The sequence below is a fragment of the Hesperophylax consimilis genome, chromosome 9 (genome assembly GCF_061612785.1).
Source record: "Hesperophylax consimilis isolate HC1 chromosome 9, BYU_Hcon_1.0, whole genome shotgun sequence".
NCBI lineage: Eukaryota > Metazoa > Arthropoda > Insecta > Trichoptera > Limnephilidae > Hesperophylax > Hesperophylax consimilis.
The window spans coordinates 39,148,730-39,168,980 of record NC_142844.1 but is presented as its reverse complement, the minus strand read 5'-3'; the positions used below and the strand labels follow the sequence as shown (position 1 = coordinate 39,168,980).

At 34.8% G+C, this 20,251-nt stretch overlaps 1 protein-coding gene across 5 annotated transcripts in view; it reads right to left on the bottom strand.

Moving 5' to 3' along the window:
• Positions 1–20,251, bottom strand: part of MRP (Multidrug-Resistance like Protein 1) — an 82,603-nt gene that overhangs the window by 27,717 nt on the left and 34,635 nt on the right. For 4 of the 5 annotated variants that reach the window (XM_089635956.1, XM_089635952.1, XM_089635955.1 and 1 more), the window contains exons 4-16: positions 19,188–19,381; positions 17,147–17,338; positions 14,551–14,805; positions 13,770–14,010; positions 12,461–12,598; positions 8,242–8,388; positions 7,167–7,251; positions 5,741–6,109; positions 5,204–5,548; positions 4,754–4,882; positions 4,499–4,620; positions 2,046–2,189; positions 1,728–1,803 (exon numbers count right to left, since the gene is read on the bottom strand). In XM_089635956.1, coding sequence (XP_089492082.1) covers positions 1,728–1,803; positions 2,046–2,189; positions 4,499–4,620; positions 4,754–4,882; positions 5,204–5,548; positions 5,741–6,109; positions 7,167–7,251; positions 8,242–8,388; positions 12,461–12,598; positions 13,770–14,010; positions 14,551–14,805; positions 17,147–17,338; positions 19,188–19,381 — 2,437 coding nt within the window. Of the gene's footprint in view, positions 1–1,727; positions 1,804–2,045; positions 2,190–4,498; positions 4,621–4,753; positions 4,883–5,203; positions 5,549–5,740; positions 6,110–7,166; positions 7,252–8,241; positions 8,389–8,950; positions 9,098–12,460; positions 12,599–13,769; positions 14,011–14,550; positions 14,806–17,146; positions 17,339–19,187; positions 19,382–20,251 lie in introns of all 5 variants that reach the window. The other variant, XM_089635953.1, reaches the window with a different exon arrangement.

The following is a 20,251-nucleotide window of genomic DNA, read 5'->3' as shown; positions in this document are numbered from 1 at the left end:
GACCACAAAATAATACTACTATTTGTAAGATATATAATATTGTTCAAGGCTTTGCCCAGCATATATAAAAAATTATTACAACATTCACAATTTGTCTAACAACGTACAAGGAAATGAAAAATATCCAAGTGTAAAAAACATTTAAGGATCTATGGTACATGACCAGCATAACAGTAGTTTAGGAGAAACGTGAAACCAAACAATAAAAAGATTATTCTAAAACTTATTTGAAAATACATTTTTCCCATTGGATGACTTTTAACTGGATAAAATTAAGAATTACATTAAAAAATCGTTGTGCTTACATATTTTACGAGTGACTTTAGTGAACATTTTAAAAATTTAACAAAAGCTTTGTTCAAGGTACTTACTGATAGCATACAAACATGACTAAATAAATTTACCAAGGTTAAATACAAACATACAGTACTACAACAAAAACAAAACAGTATTTTATAAGCAAACAAACTCAACATTTCAATTGTGACCAATATAAAAAAACATAGCGATGAGAAAGTTTATAGTAAGATGGTAGTTGGAGAGCATAATATTATATTATAATAATGTGAAATATAATAAATTGAATTAAATACTGGATATTGTTGTATTGAATTATAACTTAGTGGTGTTAAATTTCAAAATGCTCAAGAAGAGTTTTGAAAGAGGAAACATTCAAGACAGGTGTTAATCCTTTACAAACAATCATATTATTGAAACTTTTGAATGATTTTCAAAAAAGTTGGTGACAAATCAAATACAAGATGTAATTTGAAAAAAAAATCTACTCTAGCAGTGTTTGAAATTAAACACCACAAATGTTTTGTACAGCTCAGGCATTACACGTCAAGAAATTAGTAAGAAAAACGGTTTTGTTACAATAGATGTTAAGTGGAATGGTAAAATCCAACAGCCATAAATATTTAAAAATAGTTTACTTAAAATAGTTTTTCAAAATATTTTAATATAAAAAATATCAAATAGGCATAGAGTCAAAAATATAAATGTGAAAATACAAAATATGGTTATTTGGAGAGATGTGCGAGGATGAGAGATGTGCAAGGGTGAGAGATGGCAATTAGTAAAATATGTTAGATGATAAAAAGCTTGTGGGTGCCAATGCCATGACATGAGTTTCTAAACTCTCTACCCCGAAGTGTGCACAAACCAAAAACACAATCAAAAGATTGTTTATATCTTAGAATAATTCATAGTCATGTGCTTATGTTTTTTTGAAGTAGGGGGTTATTACATTTTAAATAAAACTGACCATAATGTATAAAATATGAATGACGTTTTTTGACTATAGCTTGTAACCAAATATTTTTAGAGCTGTTCTTCTATTAAAAAAAATATTTGGAGCAGTCATATTTCTTCAGTACAATATTGTTTTAGCTATACTTTTGTAGTTCTGAAATAAATTGTAAGATGATCGAACATCCTTATTTACTTGCATGGCAACGAGGGACAAATAATTGTCAGTGCTCGACAGAGGGGTATAGTAAATGATTGGGATAAAATTATTGCAGAATTATTTTCCACACCAATGAAGATGTTTTTTTTACTCTTCTTGAGACAATAAAATAAAGCAATAAAAGACAATAAGTAGTACTGTCACCAATATAATAAAATTGGACATGAGAAAGTTAAATGTTACATTTGAATGCAAAATAAAATATTTTAAAAGATTCTTATAATTATTGATGACTTTTAAAATATAGAATAAATACCTTGTCCAAGTCCCATTGCACCATACACTCCCAAATACATGTCTCGCTTTGCTGTATTGGCTGTACCATTCACAATCTAGAATATTTAAGTTCACATGTAGTTTAGTAACGAAAAATTAAGTTCCTCTAATTAATGTGAAAAGAAGAAAGACATTGCAAAATCACAACAGCAATTGTCGTGGCCGAGGATCTTTTGAAATTGAACCGGGAGGGATACCCTTTATCTTTTTCAAACTGCAGAAGACCACAACACCTTCGAAATGGCACTACAAGAAGAAAGTACAAAACAAAAATCATTAACATAATGTTGAAGCTTACCAATTCAGGATCAGAAGACCAAGCGGATAGCCAGACGTTGGATCCAATTGAGAAGCCTTGGTAAATCAGATTCATCACAAGGGTGGCTATGGACAGTGCCAGACCAATGCTCTTCAGGTAGTGAGAGTAAATATTCCATTTTACCTGCACAAAAGAAAATAAACTAATTTATTTCTTTTTCATAGTCTCCATAAAATAGTTCAATACAGAGATTGCAAATGTAGAAAATACACAGTAAATAAGAAATGGTTTGGTAGTACATATATCGAAGATTTAAGAGCCAAATTCCGCATGAGCCGCAAAACAGCGCTCACACATTCGATGCAAAGTTTAAAGGATTTCTATTTTGTTATCACAAAATAAAATTAGGTTATAAATAAATAATGTGTTTTTCTACACTTCGGGGAACGAAAACGTGTTACGTTTAAAATAATTGCGTAAAAATATATTTTCAGAACATCTGCAAATGGCCATGTTCGATTATAACCTATCAACAGATAAATTGTTTGTAAGCGACGTTGAAAATGTCAATCGTCAATACAGTATTGTTAAACAGTTGACTAGCCCTGTTGACTGGCGCGTTCTGATAAGTGGAAGTCCTACCTTTCGGAGCTTATAAAAGTGCATGAGATCTCCCATGAGTATGTACAGTAGAACCCCGTTAATTCGAACCCCGATAATTCGAAAAAACGCGTAATTCGAAATTTTCGCCAAAAAAATTTCCGCAGAAAAAATTTTTCATACAATTTTTTTTTTAATTCGAAATTCGTTAATTCGTAATTCGAAATTTATTTTTGTCCGCGCACGAAAATTTGTTTGTGTAATTCGAAAAAATTTGATTTTTGCGAAAATAAATCATAATATTTCGTAAATCTGAATCTAAAAGTCAGCCGTGGCGGTAAAACGCCAAAAAATGTATTTTTACGTGGTTATACATCGTCCTAATTAGTATTATTATTTTGTAAATCTGAATCGATTTACACTAGAATGTCGTACTTTTTCAAATTTATTTTGAATATCCGAGCCCTTCAAGGGCTGAAAAAATACGTTTTACGCGGATATATGTAGTAGTTTTACGAGTTTACACCAAATATCTGAATTTAAAGGGTCGGCCGCGACGAAACACGGCCGCGAAATTTCGATTTACGCGTAAATGTTTCGTATATTTACGAATTTATTTCGAATATTTGAATTTAAATGGCCCGCTGCGACGGAAATCGGCCGCGAAATCTCGATTTACGCATAATTATATCGTATTTTTACGAATTTATTTCGAATATCTGAATTTTAAGGGGCCCGCCGCAACGGAAATCGGACACGAAATTTCAATTTACGCGGAAATATATCGTATTTTTACTAACTTTACTTCGAATATCCGAGTTGAAAAAATACGGCGTGACGGAAATTGGCCGAAAAATTTCGATCCATGCCGAAATATGACATATTTTTACGAATTTACTTCAAATATCTAAACTTAAAAGGCCGGCCGCGACGAAAAACTGTCGATAAAATTCGATTTACGCGGAAATATATCATATTTTTACGAATTTACATCAAATATCTGAATTTAAAGAGCCGGCCGCGCGGAATACGCCGCGAATCCTCGTTTTACGCGGAAATGTATCGTATTTTTGCGAATTTATTTCGAATATCTGAATTTAAAGAGCCGGCCGCGACGGAATACGGCCGCGAATTTTCGTTTTACGCGGAAATATATCGTATTTTTACGAATTTAAATTCAGATATTTGAAATAAAAGGCCGGCCGCTACGGAAAATTACCGCGAAATCTCGATTTACGCGGAAATATATCGTATTTTTACGAATATCTCAATTTAAAGGGTAGGCCGCGACCGAAATTGGCAGCGAAATCTCGATTTACGCGTAAATATATAGCATTTTTACGAATTTATTGCGAATATCTGAATTTAAAGGGCCCGCCGCTACGGTAATCGGCCGCGAAAATAAAGAAATAATTGGTATTAATACGAATTTACAACTAAAATACCACCCGGATTTGAAGAGGCGGCCAAGAAAATCGATTTTCGGCGTATTTTTTTTTCATAAAATTTCGAATTACGTGGGAATTCGTTAATTCGAAATTTGATTTTTGATGTCCCGTGGATTTCGAATTAACGAGGTTCTACTGTATACCTGTTAGCATGTACAATTTAATCTCTTCCAAAATAGGCGGATTACATATATGTACAGTGAAAGTTGTTCAAGAAGTTACCAATCAGAAGATTCATGCTGAAGAAGTTTTGTTGTTTCAGTTTTTCCACAACCTTAAATAAAAAGTTTTTTTCCGGTCTTTTGGTAAACCTTATAGAGAGTTTCACTGTATTTCCAGAAATTAACTTAAGCTTCAAATCAGTATTGAACAAAAAATAAATTGTTGATTCATTAAACTAACACAAGGCAAATAAAATCAACAAATTATCAAAAAAATACTTACACTTCCAGTTTCAGCCTTTTCCACTTCAATGATCTTATTTTCAGAAGCTTGATTCTTTTTGGAAGGCAAACCATCAGGGGTCTTCTCTGGGGTTCGTTTCCTAACACTGGAGCCACGTTCCACTACCAATTGCAAACAACAAAATTAAATATATATAAAGATATAAAAGATTTATTTATCAAGACATATTGGTACCTTATTAATAGGTGGTTGACATGCATACTCTTTCAATAGGAATTATGCAGGAATACATACCGCTCATTGATTTCTTTTCTGAAGGAGTTTCCGACGCACTTTCTGACAGGGATCTGGCCCTCTGCAATTTGTTCAGGAATTCAGTTTCGCCCAAACTGTGTTCTAACTGTTGCTTGATCTCCAGAAGTTCTAAAAATGAAAATGAAATAATTAATTTAATATAGTAAAGCCTAATGAAACAAAGCCAGTAATAGTGTTATTGAAACTGAGACATCTAGCATGTGAAAACATCTGACCAGAGGCCCCTAGTGCTAATGATTCATTTGACAGTAGCCCAGGCCATAATGAATGTCAGCGGGGTGGGTTTTAAACATCCAATGGCTTAATGTGTCTTCTGAGATGATAACATCCTTATGATAGTCCTACTAGCTCCCTCAGTTAGCTCTACTGTAGCGACACGAGGTTTGAAAGTATGCGACAAATAAAATGTAAGATAATAAAGAAATTTACCAGTCTCTCCCAAATCTGTAACTTCATTCAGATGCTGCAGCAGGAAGTCAGCAAAGGCACCCTTCTTCTCCAGAAGCTGCTTGTACGTCCCGAACTCAGACACCTCTCCGTCCTTGAGCACGATGATGTGGTCCACCTCAGGCAAGTAGGTGATGCCATGGGTGACGAGGATGCGTGTCTTGGTCTTTAGCAGCCCCCCGGGGCCGATGACGTTCTCAAAGATGTGTTTGCCCACGTGCGAGTCCACGGCACTCAACGGGTCATCCAGGAAGTAAATGTCGCTGTCAAAGAAGACGGCGCGCGCTAGAGATACGCGCTGCTTCTGACCGCCGGACAAGTTGATACCTAGAAATAAAGAAAACAGCTATAATATATAAAGTTATCGGTAAATTTATTTTTAAGAATATAATTTCTTTATGTACATTAAAATCTAGAATTAATTTTTTCGGTCCCTTTAATTTTTTTCCTGTAGCTTGGAGAACCTTATAAGAGAGTTTCATTGTATTTAAAATAGTTAAAGTAAGTGTCTTTAAGTACCTTTCTCTCCAATTTCAGTTTGATCTCCACCGGGCAACATGTCCAGGTCAGGCCTAAGAGCGCAAGCATCCACAATAGTGTTATACATAGCCTTGTTGCCAGTCTTTCCAAACACAATATTGTCCTCCAGGGTTGCATTCTGAATCCAGGCTTGCTGGGACACATAGGCGATGGATCCGAGGGTGTTGACCCTCCCGGACAGCTTGTCCATCTCCCCGAGAAAGGCGGAGAGAAGAGAGCTCTTACCGGAGCCGACGCTTCCCACCACTGCCGTGAGGGAACCAGCGGGAATGCTGATGTTGATGTTCTTCAAGACTGGTTCATCGGATCCCCAAGAGAATCTACCATTCTCGATGCTGAGGGGATTGGCTGAACACAAGATATTATGTAAATTTTAGCAGCCAAATTACTTAATAAAAGTAAAGTAAAACATTCTCACAAATAATAATAAGTGTTTTATTATCTTCTTTTTTTTGTAACCAATATTGGATACTTGGATCTCCGTGCTGAGGATTTCATTTACACAAATAAATATAAGCCCATTCGCTAATGGTCTGGTAAGGAAGAAATATACTGTGCGCGGCTCCACACCGGGCAGGAAAGCGAAGTTCGCTAAACTAAGGTAACGGTGGGCGGCGCAGTTTACTGTGATACTTTTATCAGGTTTTCGCAAGGTCAGGAATGACACGCAAAGTGCTCAATCCTTACCGTCAGCGAATGGACTAAGACGTGAATGGGGATTTTTTAACAGCCAACGGTAGTATAATACTGGTAAGGAATGTTGACTTAAATAATAATAATAATTTTATTCCAGAATTACAAAGAATTAATGTATCTTACAAATAATGGTATCTATCTATTTATATAAAGTGTCTATGAAGGCAGGCGAGCAGTTTGGCTTTGGTTGTCATGCAAATCTACAGTTTTATTATGAGATTGATGAAATTGTGCAAAACTTAACCTTCAAAACAAGAGAGGGGTCTAAATGAGATTTCGAAAAACCACCCTCCATTCCCTTTTCCCACCGTTTAAAGCAGAATTTTGATACTTCTTGATAAAATTTTGCACACATTTTATGTTCAACATAAGAGGAAAATTACTATCTGCATCAGATTTGGAAAAACTCTGTGTAAAACCAGGGCAACGCAGGGTATTTCAGCTAGTCACAGATATTAATAAGTTAGATTTATTAGTCAGTTTTTTTTTTAAACTTCCAGAATGTCTGCGAACATAATAAAATACAAGAATAGCCAATACATATTAAAAGTTGGAATAATGAATCCAACACTTGACAATTTTTTTTTATTAACAATATACATAATTGGTAACATGCAAAAATGTAATGTCTGACATCTCTGAAAGTCTTTGTGGAAGTAACCAACAAAGGTTTTGGTATTTCAACATGTATTAAAACTATTGATCTTACCTTCAGAACTGTCATGCTCAGTGCTGTTGGGGTCTAACTCTTCAGCATTCATAAATTTGTTAATCCTTTTAACAGATACGGATGTCTGAAATTTCATAAAAAATATCAGTCTCTGTACAAGTAGATTGATTTTGAATTGGTTATTTACCCAACAAGAAATCAAAGCTATTAGAAACAAACATACAATATTTACAAGAAACTAAACTTGAATAAACATAATATATTGTTTATATATAGCCCCTCAAAATAAGCATTATAAATCTGTATGTTTGGCAAGTTATTTTCCCAAGGACTCGTGTGAAATGGCAATGTAATATATTTACACTAGTGTAGAACAACACAGTTCATACTAAAATAAACACTTTTCTTATTCAAATGTTTATTTAGTTAGTAATGAATTATTAATAACAAAAATACAATAGTTATCATTTTTTAAAAGACAAATTAATTATTAATTTTAGATTAAGATTCATAAATATGTATACATCTACAAATAAATAAATTTCAATATAATAATGACCATGAAACTAAATGTTTTGCATACTCTACAAGATGCAGCAATGACTTCTAAGTAATGAAACAGGGATTAATTTATTAACCTTAAACTTCTAAATACATAAGCGGAAATGTTCCATTCCGAAATGGGTTTAATGTTGTTATTAACAAGACTAGCAATGAATTAGTAACAGGTAGCGTAAGAACATGGGCACACTTGTCATGTGGGTTAGGTGCCATGCCAGTCATTCTCTGCCATCGATAAAAAATACTTAGATAAGCCGTTCTGATACCAAAAATGACACAATCATTGACCAAAATTAAGCCACAGCAAATGTAGGTCACTGATAAACTGTAGAGGGCGGGCTCAGTTTTCTTCTTATTTGTTGTATGTTAGTTTGACAGGATTAGAGCACGGGCAAAAAGCATCATAACTGAACATTACAACCTGTGCCAAACATCACTTCTAGAGTTTGCACAGAAATTGAAATAAATGGTTGTTTAATTGGTATAGAAAGACTTATCCAGGTATTCTTTAGGGATGTCTCCAGCGGTGGGGAAGCTTCTACCAAGTGCTTACCTGGACTAAGTTAGAAATCATCATGGGCAGCATAGACAGAGGGAATCGGAGGATGTTGAACAGCGAAAGAGACACGAAGGCTATCTTGGAGTCCAGCACATTGGCCGGGTCCACCAGCACAAAGGTGGCAAAGGTTACCAGAGATACCTAGAGGAAGGGAGACAGGTGAGAAGGTGATAGACTCCAGTTCTCTGGGGTTACCCTCACCATACAAGAAGAAGCTTTTCAGAAATCTTTACTATTTGCCATTCCAATTAACACCTGCTTGAGGATTAACTGATAGTATAATAACACGCCCCATGTACAGAAACCACAGCAGTTATCAGCAAATCTGTTAGCCTACTTTACAGGAGAAAATTTATGTGTTCATTTCATCAAGAATTTTACAGAAAATTTTAATGTTTGGATACCAATCTTTCAGAACATTTATGACAAATAAACTACAAACTTTGAAGCTGGCAACTGTAAAATAACAAATCTGCAGATGAAGATGAACTACTTTTCATAGGGCATGTTGAAAGCATGTAGAAGAAACCACAAGAAATATTGTTGTAGAATTGTTATAGAATAAGCATTAACATGAATAAGCAGAGAGGAGAGATTTCTGAAAAGGGAAAAGACAAGAGATAAGAATGATCTTTGGAAGAGACTATCAGCCATCATTTGATGATTCCAATCCGCGGAAACAACTGACTGTGACAGTAAATACCTCCATGATGTAAACAATTAGGATTGGCAGCAAATTGAGGGGCATGTACATTACGTTGAACAAGGTAAGAGACACAAACGCTTTCTGGACGGTCAGTACATTTTCTTCAGCGGCGAATGAATAAGTCACTAAAGTTAAAACGGTGACCTTACAAAAAGAAATCACAGTTTAAATAATAGGCATGTAAAAATAGAAAAATTCAGCACCTAAATAGGGAAACAAAATGTTATAATCGACAGTTTAAAGGCCTTAAAATAACACAGTGAAGCCTGAATATAAGGTTCTCAAAAAATAAGGTTTGTTTATTGAGTTCTTAGAAAACTGAAATAAAAAATTGCCTACTTTGGATCATAAGAAGAGGACAAGAAAGTAAGAACAAAGTTCTCCAAGATAAGAAGTTTTTTTTTCAGTCACTTGAAAACCCAATGTATTTGTATTGTTAGCTTGCTGTGAAGTCACCATCAACCAAAATATATCTTTGGTGGTAGGTACATCAACTCAAGCGATTGGTTGTATATAATACATTAACCTTATTATTTAATTAATCTCATTCCTCAAAATATTAATATGGAAACATATGAACTGCTTATTGCGGTTTAAAACCAATCAACTCAACTCTAATCCAACTCCTCAGGCCTATTCTGTTAGGTCGGAATATTTCCGCTTTGCAAAAATCCAAATAAATGGAATATTTCTGAATGTATCCGAAAACTGAAAACTATTTTTTAATAAAATTAAAATAAACATAATATGTTTTATGAAATGTTAAAATTTTGAAAGAATACAATAAAAAAAATTAAATTGTTCTTTTTAAATTTTTTGTAACTAAAATTACTAAAAAACGAAAAAAAAAGCTTGCTTATTTTATTAGACAAATGTATTATAAACATTACTATCACTTTTTTATTGTTTCATATAAAAATAATTAGTAAAAATTCACAAATGCTCAAATTTCAAATTGCGGTTGGAACATTTGGTTCCATAAAGGTGCAGATTTTAATTCTACCGTGGTAAACTTCTAGATTTGAATATAAAGCATGGTGTTTTCTCTTTCTAACAACGTTTAGATCAAATTTCTCACCACAACAATAAGGGAGATAGATCAATTTCTGTGAGTTCATACGAGTTGTTCCCTTCCCGAATTGTCCTTCGCTGCGATCGCTCAAATTTTTTTTTGCTAATTTGCCATAATATGCCAAAAATCACTTGAGTGGATGGGATATACAAGTTGGTGATATTTAAAAAAAATATAACCACTAACCCCCGGGTTCTTTTGAGATTTTGTAGTGAAGTTTCTTTAAAAGATCTGTCAGATTCATGATTTATTTAGAAATATTCCTGTTTGACATTAATTATGAAATAGATTCGCTGATTTTGAACATAACCCAAAATGAAATACTGTTTTTTGAAAGCAGGTGAAAAACTCTTTTGAATTTTGTTAGTTGTTTTATCGCTTACAGATTGCTTTTTTGTAAAGCTTACCGTCGAGGACCTTTTGGAATATATTATAATTATTAGGAATTGCTTATGGTATACTTTTAAATGAAAATACAAAGCGTGGTGTTGCCACTTTCGAACAATGCTTAAATCATATATTTCGCAGTAATACAAAAGGAGACAGAACAATCTTTATGATTTTGTATCAGCTTGTGCCTTAAAGTACACAAGAATACTCCTGTCCGTGCACTGTGTACAAAGGGACACAAAAGACTCAATGGGTTTATTATCGTCATTCAAAACAATAGTTATATATTTAGTGTTTCCTAAAATTCTAAGAAGATTTTTTTAGAAGAAATTATCTCAATAAATGACAATCCTTTCCAGAGGTTATAATAAATCATGCATGTTGCAGATTATCATTCTGTAAATTAGAATTATTATATATACGGCAATTGCCGAGCATTTGATTGACAACGGGCATTACTTTGGATTTGTTCCTGAAATCCTGGGGAGACCCAAAACTTATAGAGCACGGCTGATTACGGAGGCCATTGAAATTCATAAAAATCCCGTAAACATTAATAGAGACGATGGAGCTAAGCTCAATAGTTCTTGGTATCCGGTAATTGACGGCTACACCAGAGCTAAACGAAGAAAACCACTTTAAATAAAAAATGATACGTTAATGTTAGCTCAGAGGGTTGGAGCTGGCAACACGGTATCACAATCTCATACATAAGCTCACATTTTAACACAACCTCAAATAACACATCTGCCCTGATGATGGACACTGCAATGCTGTCCGAAACGTTGGCTAAAGAAGGAGTTAGCGCAACACGGCATAACACCCCAAAAACAAATAAAAAAATACTTTTGGCCGTGAAAATCTTAAATCATATATTAAGTCTTTGCATAAAATCTAAGAGAAAAATATTAAAACTTATGCTAACTTTCTGTATGTACTAGAGAAGGCATTCCTCCAAGATGCCAATAAATTGTTATTAATAACAATAAGGCTGATTTTAGTGTCACGCCGACAAAACGCGCACTGTCGGCGCTGATGGTCGAGATATATGAACTTCTAGGAAGCGTTTTAGAATGACGCGTAGCTATCAGCGCGCAAGGTGGTCAGCGCTGATGGCTACGCGGCCGTACGCATCGCGCGTCGGCGCCGCGTAGCTGTCGGCGCTGACGATCGCATGAGCGCCTCTTCTTTCAGCGAGCGTTCTAGTGTCAAGCGGAGCAGATGTCATCGCGTGTACAGTCATGGCGAATCGCGAAGTGGATACAGGTTGAGTTATCGATGAGGTTCGCCATATAACAAGACAAAGTCTCCAGCAACGGCTCTCTGCTCAATCAATGGATGAACATGGAGTCTTCGTCGTCGCCGGTTTTTATTTTTTTGGGATAGGTAGTACAAAGCAGCAATAACTAATACACTCCGCATTTTGGTCTTCGACTGTACAGTAAGGCGGTCAGTACGATACTGAAACGAGCCACGCTGAGCCTCAGCGCTGACGAACTACGCGCTGATCTATGAGCGCTGACGGTGAGTGTGACACTAAAATCAGCCTTAGTGTACTAGAAATAATGGCAGCAAATTGATAGACATGCCCATTATATTGAAGAGATTTAGAGAGACGAATGCAATCTGCAATCAATTCACATAAATGCAGTGATTCCAGTCATTAACCATTGAATTAAATTAAGTATCGATAATATCATCTGTGGTCGAGGGGTGAGGCTCTCGACTGGTAAGAGGAGGAGGCAGGTTCAGATCTCAGCGCGGCGTTCACAATTAAATTTAATTTAATTAATTTGTGTTGTTTCACAATTCATTAATCAAAAATAACATGTAGTGTATTGTGAAAGTTAATCTCGGTATCGTCGCCCTGGTGAATGACCAACATTCAGAATTGAAAAGTTGCATGAAATGACTTTCAGGCAAATATCCAGGTATTGCCTCACCTTTCTCTTCCCCTCCCCACTACGTTCAGCCTCACAACATACCCCAATTGGAGATGTCGTAGCCTCACTGGCTCCAGACTCTTGTGGAATATGAACACTTACCAAGAAAGGGGCACAGGACCAGATGAAGGATGTGGCGGCGTTCAGATATGCTGACTGTTTCAACACTTTCAATTCCTTGTTCCTAATCTTCAATATTTGTTCTTCAAAGCTGGGCTCCCATGCATAAAGCTTCAGCACCTGGAGATAATATGAAAGAATATTTTTAAATACAATATTAAAAAGGTAGCCAGGTACACACAGTTATATCAACTGGCAAGCGATGGCATGGTTTATAAATTCGATGGAATAATTAGGCCCACCAATGAGTAATTTAATAACCAATCTCCCCATTCACTTCCGTCGCCACACTTCCAAAGCATAGTATCTTGGGAGACAAATTTGCTGCTTGCGGACCAACAAAAGGTTAAAGGCAATGCTTTTAGCAATCTTTTGACTGCAAATAAATTTTTGATAAACATTTTCGTAACCTAGTTTTTTGATTCACACCTTGTCTAGACTTAGTTGGTCGATGCAGGTACCGTAATTCGCCACTTTCTTATTTCCCTTAGCCAGCTAACATTCACTTAAAGCTGCATTAGTTCCATTTCTAAAAAGCTCTTACGATAGGCTAGTCCTAAATATGCATACAAAACACCAAAATATATACAACATAAATTTGTAAGCATGAAATGGTAACTGGACAATTCAACACAGTGACAAATCAACACACTTTTGAAAAATGATATACATATGTACAAATCAAGAAAAAAACTAGGTTAAACAGGTTACATTAGGTTAGGTTTATGTCACTTTAAAGTTGTGGATTTGTCACTGTGTTGTTTGTGTTGAGTTGTCTTGTTTTTATTGCTGTCAATACAACAAAAAACTAAAGGTACAATATAAAATAATAGGGACATGCTTAATCTGCACATTATATTTTGAGAACACTTTGTATCAGTTAAATAATAATGGAAAGTAAGTATTTCAGTTTCCAGAAATGGAAAACAATGTATTTTAATAATTATTTCATTAAAATTAAAATCAATCATACTCTTAGCGGCCATTGTTATTTGTGTAAATTTTATGGTTGTTTATTTTTTTCTCTTATTTAACACAAAATACGAACCTATGATCCTAAGGGTCTCAGTTTGGGTTTAATTATAACATAAATAAATAAAAATCTAACCTAAAAAAACTATTTTGTCAAAACATAGAGTGAAGAAAAGACATAAAATTATCTGTTTTTTTTAATGAAATAGCTTCTAAAATGCAATATTAGAAGAACCATCAAAATCCGATACATATCTCAAAAAGGTGCTCTACTTTCGGTAACTATTAATTGATCAATTAAATAAAAATTAATAATCACCTTAATTCCGCTGAGCACTTCATTCATTAGCTTCACCCTCTCATCCTTGTTCTTCATCTGCTTGATCTGCAGCGTCTTGACCCTGTTGGCGATGACTCCATTCACGGGGATCAGCACAATCATGACTGCAAGCCCAGAAAGCACGGAGGGGCCCAGGATGTTCCACAGGAAGTAGAGGGCCAGGGCTATCTGGATCGGGGCTGACCAGATCATGTTGAGGTAGGCCGTGAGGTCCATGAATCTACAAATAATGTTTTAAATATTGAAATGTGGACGGATAAAAACAATAATTGTTCTCATGGATTGTTAGCAGCTGTCCTTTTTTGTAGTCATGGGCAGGATAACATAGTTAACCTAAGCCACCTCTGGTCTGTGAACTAATAGAACCCCATCAATCAAAAGCACGATTCTAGACAAAGAATTAATCCAGGATAACTTTCCCAATGAGTGTGGGTGGATTCCTGTCAATGCAGCAACGCAGTATTTGCATAAGAAAGGTCTAGTAACTAAGGCGTAGAATTGGTTACTTTGGATGAGAAATTCATTTTACACAGTTCCAAGGATTGAGGGTTGACTAGTGATTTCCCTGGCTGCAGAATCTATCTCCGGGAGTAAATGAAACCCCACTATCATAATTTTGATTATTATAAATTGACTACTTTCTTATCGGATACACCGAGACAAACAAGTTTTTAAAAAACTGTCAAAATATGCTAACAATAAGGACGCATGTGCTAGCGGCAAAAGATGAGAATAACATTTATTTTTTATTCAATTTTACCTTTGAGCATCCACAGACATGAGGTTGACAATCTCCCCGACGGTAGACTCCTTGCGCGCGCTGTTGGACAGGCGCAGTGCCTTGCGGTAGATAGCGCTGATGAGCGCCGTGCGAATGCGTAGCCCCACCAGGAACATACGGTGAAAGTACTGCGACAGCACTAGGGTCTGGATCACCGCGATGATGAACAGGAGGAAGGCATACAGATAGCCCTTCCAGTAGGACTCGCCGCTCTCCACAAAGGAGATGAGTGCACTAAAAATGATAATTGCTTATAAATGTGTTGTAGGTGATGCTTTATTTATAGGATTTTGAAAAATGAAAATTAAGATATAGTTCCAACCATAGCATCAGTAGCGTCAGTGATGCCGCATCACTGTCACGGCCTCACAGAAAAACTAGTCACCTCAGAGGGCCATTACAAAATTGCCGGCAGATTCTAGTCATTACATGCCGACTTACTTCCTTTGTCTTGCTCCTAAAAATTTTTTCTAGATAAACTAATATATTATTATGAATCTCTTGTGAATAATTTACAATTTCATTCCAAATTCTTTAAAAAAAAAATTTACTACTTTGAACATAAATCAAACAATAGTGGATGTTGCGACACCAAAGTTATAAGAAACTCACCATCTTCCTCGATAAAAACTTCAAAAACCTCCATTTTTTACAAGTAAAACTATAAATCAATCACTGCAGTGTGCTTAAACACGCTACCGCTGCGTCAGTAACGCTGTGTTTGAATACACTCCCATACATTTCTATAATGCATAACAGTGTCATACTATCGTTCTATCCCGGCAATACTGATGCAGCGTCACTGACACTACCGTCGTTGTGCTCGGAACTCCACCTTTAGGTTGGAGTATTTAAAACTCTAGTCACATTTATTGATCACATTAGTTGATCAGTGCCATTTTGAATTTTCGACATTTCATTCTAAAGGCCCAATTACACCTGCCGAGTGCTCTATTACTCAGCCGAGCAACCTATTGTAGAGTAGAGATGATCACATGTAGAAGAGACAGTGGGCGAGTCAGTTCAATGAGATTAGTTTAAAGTGCCGTTAATATGGTTTTGCGATGGAGGAAAAGATAAAAATTAAAAGAGATTTATAACAACAAATGTCACACGCTCCTAAATAATTCAATATTTTTTTAATTTAGAAGTCTCCATTGTGAGGGTGCTAAAAAATATGCAAAACTAATGAAGTTTTTTAAAATTAATCTTTCATCACCTTGCAGTAGTGTCTATAGTGAGGGACTATTTTCGGAAGTTGCTACAAAATAAAATGCAATCATTTGCTACCAAAAAATGCAGAAAAACTGGTTTTTCTACAATTTGCCTCTGATTGATTTTAAACATTAAATAACATAATACTCTCTTATTAAATGGTCACTTTTTGATTGAAAATCGTTTTGATTTTCATTATTAGGTAGCCGGCCGAATATTAAAAAAATAGACGAATAAGCCAGAAAACGAATATGTAGTGACTGAATATTCGTTACATCTCTAATTTACATATATTACTTATAAAGAGGAAGTTTTACCTACATAATGTAGGTATCTAAACATTTGGCAGTATTTCTGAAATTTTTCTGCATTTTAAATATGACAGAATTATGACTATTTTCCATCATTATCTTGTATAGATTCTGAACCAAAATTCGACATTATTTTAAAATTTGATTTATCCCTGCAAGTTATGTAAAAATGATGATAAAAATTGTCAACCCAACAGCAATCCATACAATCATTAATATAAGTCTCCAGTTTGCTGTTAAACAAATAAGATAAGAACCGCCAAACACTGGCGGTTATTGCCACTATTGTCAGCCAGTGTTATTGGTTAAGTGGTTAAAAGATTACATCTGCAAAATTGACTAAATATTTGTCAGTTGCGTAATATATCTGTGCCCTTGGTTAATAAATAAATAACAGTACTGTTCAACTGCCAAACAGATATCTTTAAGTAAATAAAGTGCACTAGGGATTATTAGATAATAATAAAATTATATATTACAAAAAATTGTAAATCTAAACGACTAATATTTAACAATACTATATTTTTACAACCATAAGTTCATATTATACTTTACTTCAATTGCATATGCAATTACATAAAGTTACAGCTGTACTGTAACTTTATGTAATTGCAGGGTACAGCAAAACAGATACATAATAATCAAAAAAGGATTGTAGTTTTTCTTTTATATATTCAATATTATGTATTGTTCAGTTTATAAAAACAAAGTTTATTTATAAACGAGTTCTGCTATGTAATTATTATAAGTGCCTGTATAAACGGATTTTTTATAAATTGAATAATACTTAATATCATAGAACACATAAAAGACAAACTTAAAATTGAAATGGAGTTCTAAAAATTAAACTTGATAACAATAAATAAATGGAGAAAGGATGTTGATGCCAATTGATTAGTTTAATGCTTTGCGAAGGTTACAAATATTCATGGCTTCCGAGTGAATAATACACTCAGTTGAAGAGTTAGTTAGTTGTTGAGTTAACTTAGGGACTGCTAAACAAACTGGTTTACATGCATATTGCACAAACCAAAATATCTGTTTCTTACCTTAAAATCTGGGGAGAAATGAAGGTCATAATATCTTGAGTCAATTTAAGAAACGAGCCAAAAATGAAAGTGGGGCCAAAAGCCTTGCACAAAGCTGGTAAAATTGAGGCATTCTTTTTTGGCTTAGTGCTTCCAAAATCCACACTTCCGGACGCTTTCCTGAATGATGCCTTTGCTGTAGAAGGATGAGCACTGCAAGAGAAATAATAAATTATTAACACTTAATGCGAAGATAATCTTTTAACAAATCGGTAAATAAGTCATCAATATCCTGAGATGAAAAGTTATGCCCTGCAAAATAAAAATTAATTTATATACATTTTTTAATTGTTTTTATTTCACGCTGGAAGAGGTCCCGGGCTCTGCCAAGTCTTTTTTTATGAATTTGTATTCATTAATAGAACATAATATAAATTATGTGGCAATTTATTTCACTTTGTAATAAACAAATTACTTTGATTTCAATGAGGTATGTAGTTATAGTCTTAAAAAAATATAATACAAAAACCAATACATACTTCGATTGGACAATGGAATTAATCTCTTGTTCTGTAAAGTTGCTACTATCAACACCTATTATAATACTAGTGAAGATACGATACAATACGATTGTACCGCCTCAGCCAGGAGCACCAGTGAGGCTGGGGACACTGATTTGTAAGGACTTGGAACACATGCTCCGAGGATGGGAAGGAGGGCGGAGTTCAATCCACCGGTATACATGGCAACCTAATAAGCCAATATTTGAATTTATTTAATATTGGCACATTCTCATCTTTCTTCTTCTTGCCATTCCATAGTTCTTCATCATTCATTCCTTCTCGTCCCCTTTTGGCTCAACAATAAATATAATAACAAAAAACAAATGGAAAGAAGATAAGATTTAACTTATATGTATTAAAAGTAACAATACATACTATGTAAAATTCAATAAATACCAATTCTAGATTCAGATTTTAGTTGTATAAAGTAGTTCTAATGTGTAGTATAATAGATTATATCAAGCATCACAGCACAGCGCAGTAGTGTAATAATCACAGGCGTGAAGTCCCATATAGGCTATAAAACTGTTAATGCATCAAGAAAATAAATTTTGATAAACTTCAGATATTATTCTTTTAAATTTATGGTAATCTAGCTAATCGATATTGAATATTTAATGCACGATGGATGTACTGCAAAGTAGTGCAAAATCATGTGTTTTTTTTTAAACATGATCATTAGCAATATATATTAATATATATTTTAACCACTTAATGCTAGGGTTTTTTAATAAAAAGTTTTTTTTTTAAATCAGGTGTTTTAAATGTTTTATTGAAAGTTTATACATTTTTCAATTACAATATAAATAAGAACGAAATAAGCAGCTCCAAAACACAACCAATCTCAACTGCAGGCGAATTCAAACTGAGTAAAATGCTAACGTTCACGAGCGTTACTCGTGTTAGCTAAAAATAGAATGCTGCAAGTCGAAACCGGCGAGCGTTATTCGGAATAGCAGAAATTGGAATGCATTTAGCGCGCGAGCGTGACTCGTTTAAAACCATGGAGCGGTTAACTAAAGACAAACATTCCCGGGTTACGAATAACTTGAAAATATTTGAAAATCTTCTACTACCACCACAGTAAGCGTATGTTGCTTGTGTTGTGATGGAGGACTTGGCCAGCCGAGGAATTGAATACACTAATCCTGGGTGGGACCCAAACGCGATGTCAACTCAATTCAAGCCACAGACCGGTCGATCACTTAATCACATATCACTTTTATCACTAGAAAACTTCTTTTCGGATATGGTTTTATTGTATCGTGCGGCAAAATAAGTTCTTTATATTATGACATAACATTTTAATATTTGCGCCTGAACTTCACAAAGTAAAGTAAAATACGCATTTTGATGATGTTTTTCTTTAGATAAATCAAAATAGACAGCCGGTGTTAAGTGTGTACATATTTCAACCTATCTCCGTGGTCGTAAGGAGCATGTGATTTCGCCGTATTCTGAATGTTACACGGTGTATGGCCATAATTAATAATACCCACCCTTGATGTTTTTTAAGAGTTTTATTCCAGTATTTGTCAAATAGTGGGACAATCTCTTGAGCCGTGTCATCAGGGTTCATCTCCCAGAGATCGTCCACCACCAGAGGTCTTTTGTAGCCGACCCAGGCCAGGGGGTCGAACCAGGCAAACAGCAAACGGGACAGGAAACTGCTTCCTCGCTCCGGACATGATTTCTGGAATAAGACATTTTAATTTATATTAACAAACTACCATAATTTAGACAAACGTCTGGTTTGGTGGTCTTAAATAAGCATAATCGTATAAATTACTTCAATGAAGGAAATTAATAAAGTTAAAAAAAACACATTTATGCAATGCTTCTTATGGTGACGATGTTTCTATCAATAAATATAAAATTAAAAAATACACATTTATGCAGTGCTTCTTATAGTGACGATGTTTCTATCAATAAATCTTATCATAATAATTTACTAATCTAGAAGATCTATGAACATTGCACTGTTGTGATCGGCAACATAAATATCACTCGTCATTATTGATAAGCGGCTAATTTATATATACATTTGATTTTCCATTACGACCCTCATACCTTTTGCCTTTCGAGAATTTCCTCTCCTTTTTTCCTTAAAAAACCCTCCACACAACATTCCCAAAGATGACACAGGCCCTGAGAGAAATCATTTTCCTGTGTTTCATGGGCTAATTAATTTGTTGGCTTTTGGAAACAGCTTATATAGATCTCATAGAAATCATTGTGTGAATAAATAATAATGTTGGCAGTTCTTATTTGAAGTATGATACAGTTAAATATGACCCAAGGAGCATTAGCGCAGTTGGTAGAGCAGCGCCCCGGCAAGGTAAAGGACCTGGATTCATGTCCCAGATGTGACCGTATAATAATGTTGGCAGTTCTTATTTGAAGTATGATACAGTTAAATATGACCCAAGGAGCATTAGCGCAGTTGGTAGAGCAGCGCCCCGGCAAGGTAAAGGACCTGGATTCATGTCACAGATGTGACCGTTTTTTTTTATAATTTTTCTGTTTCACATTTTTGCATAATTAATAAAAAAATCACTAATAT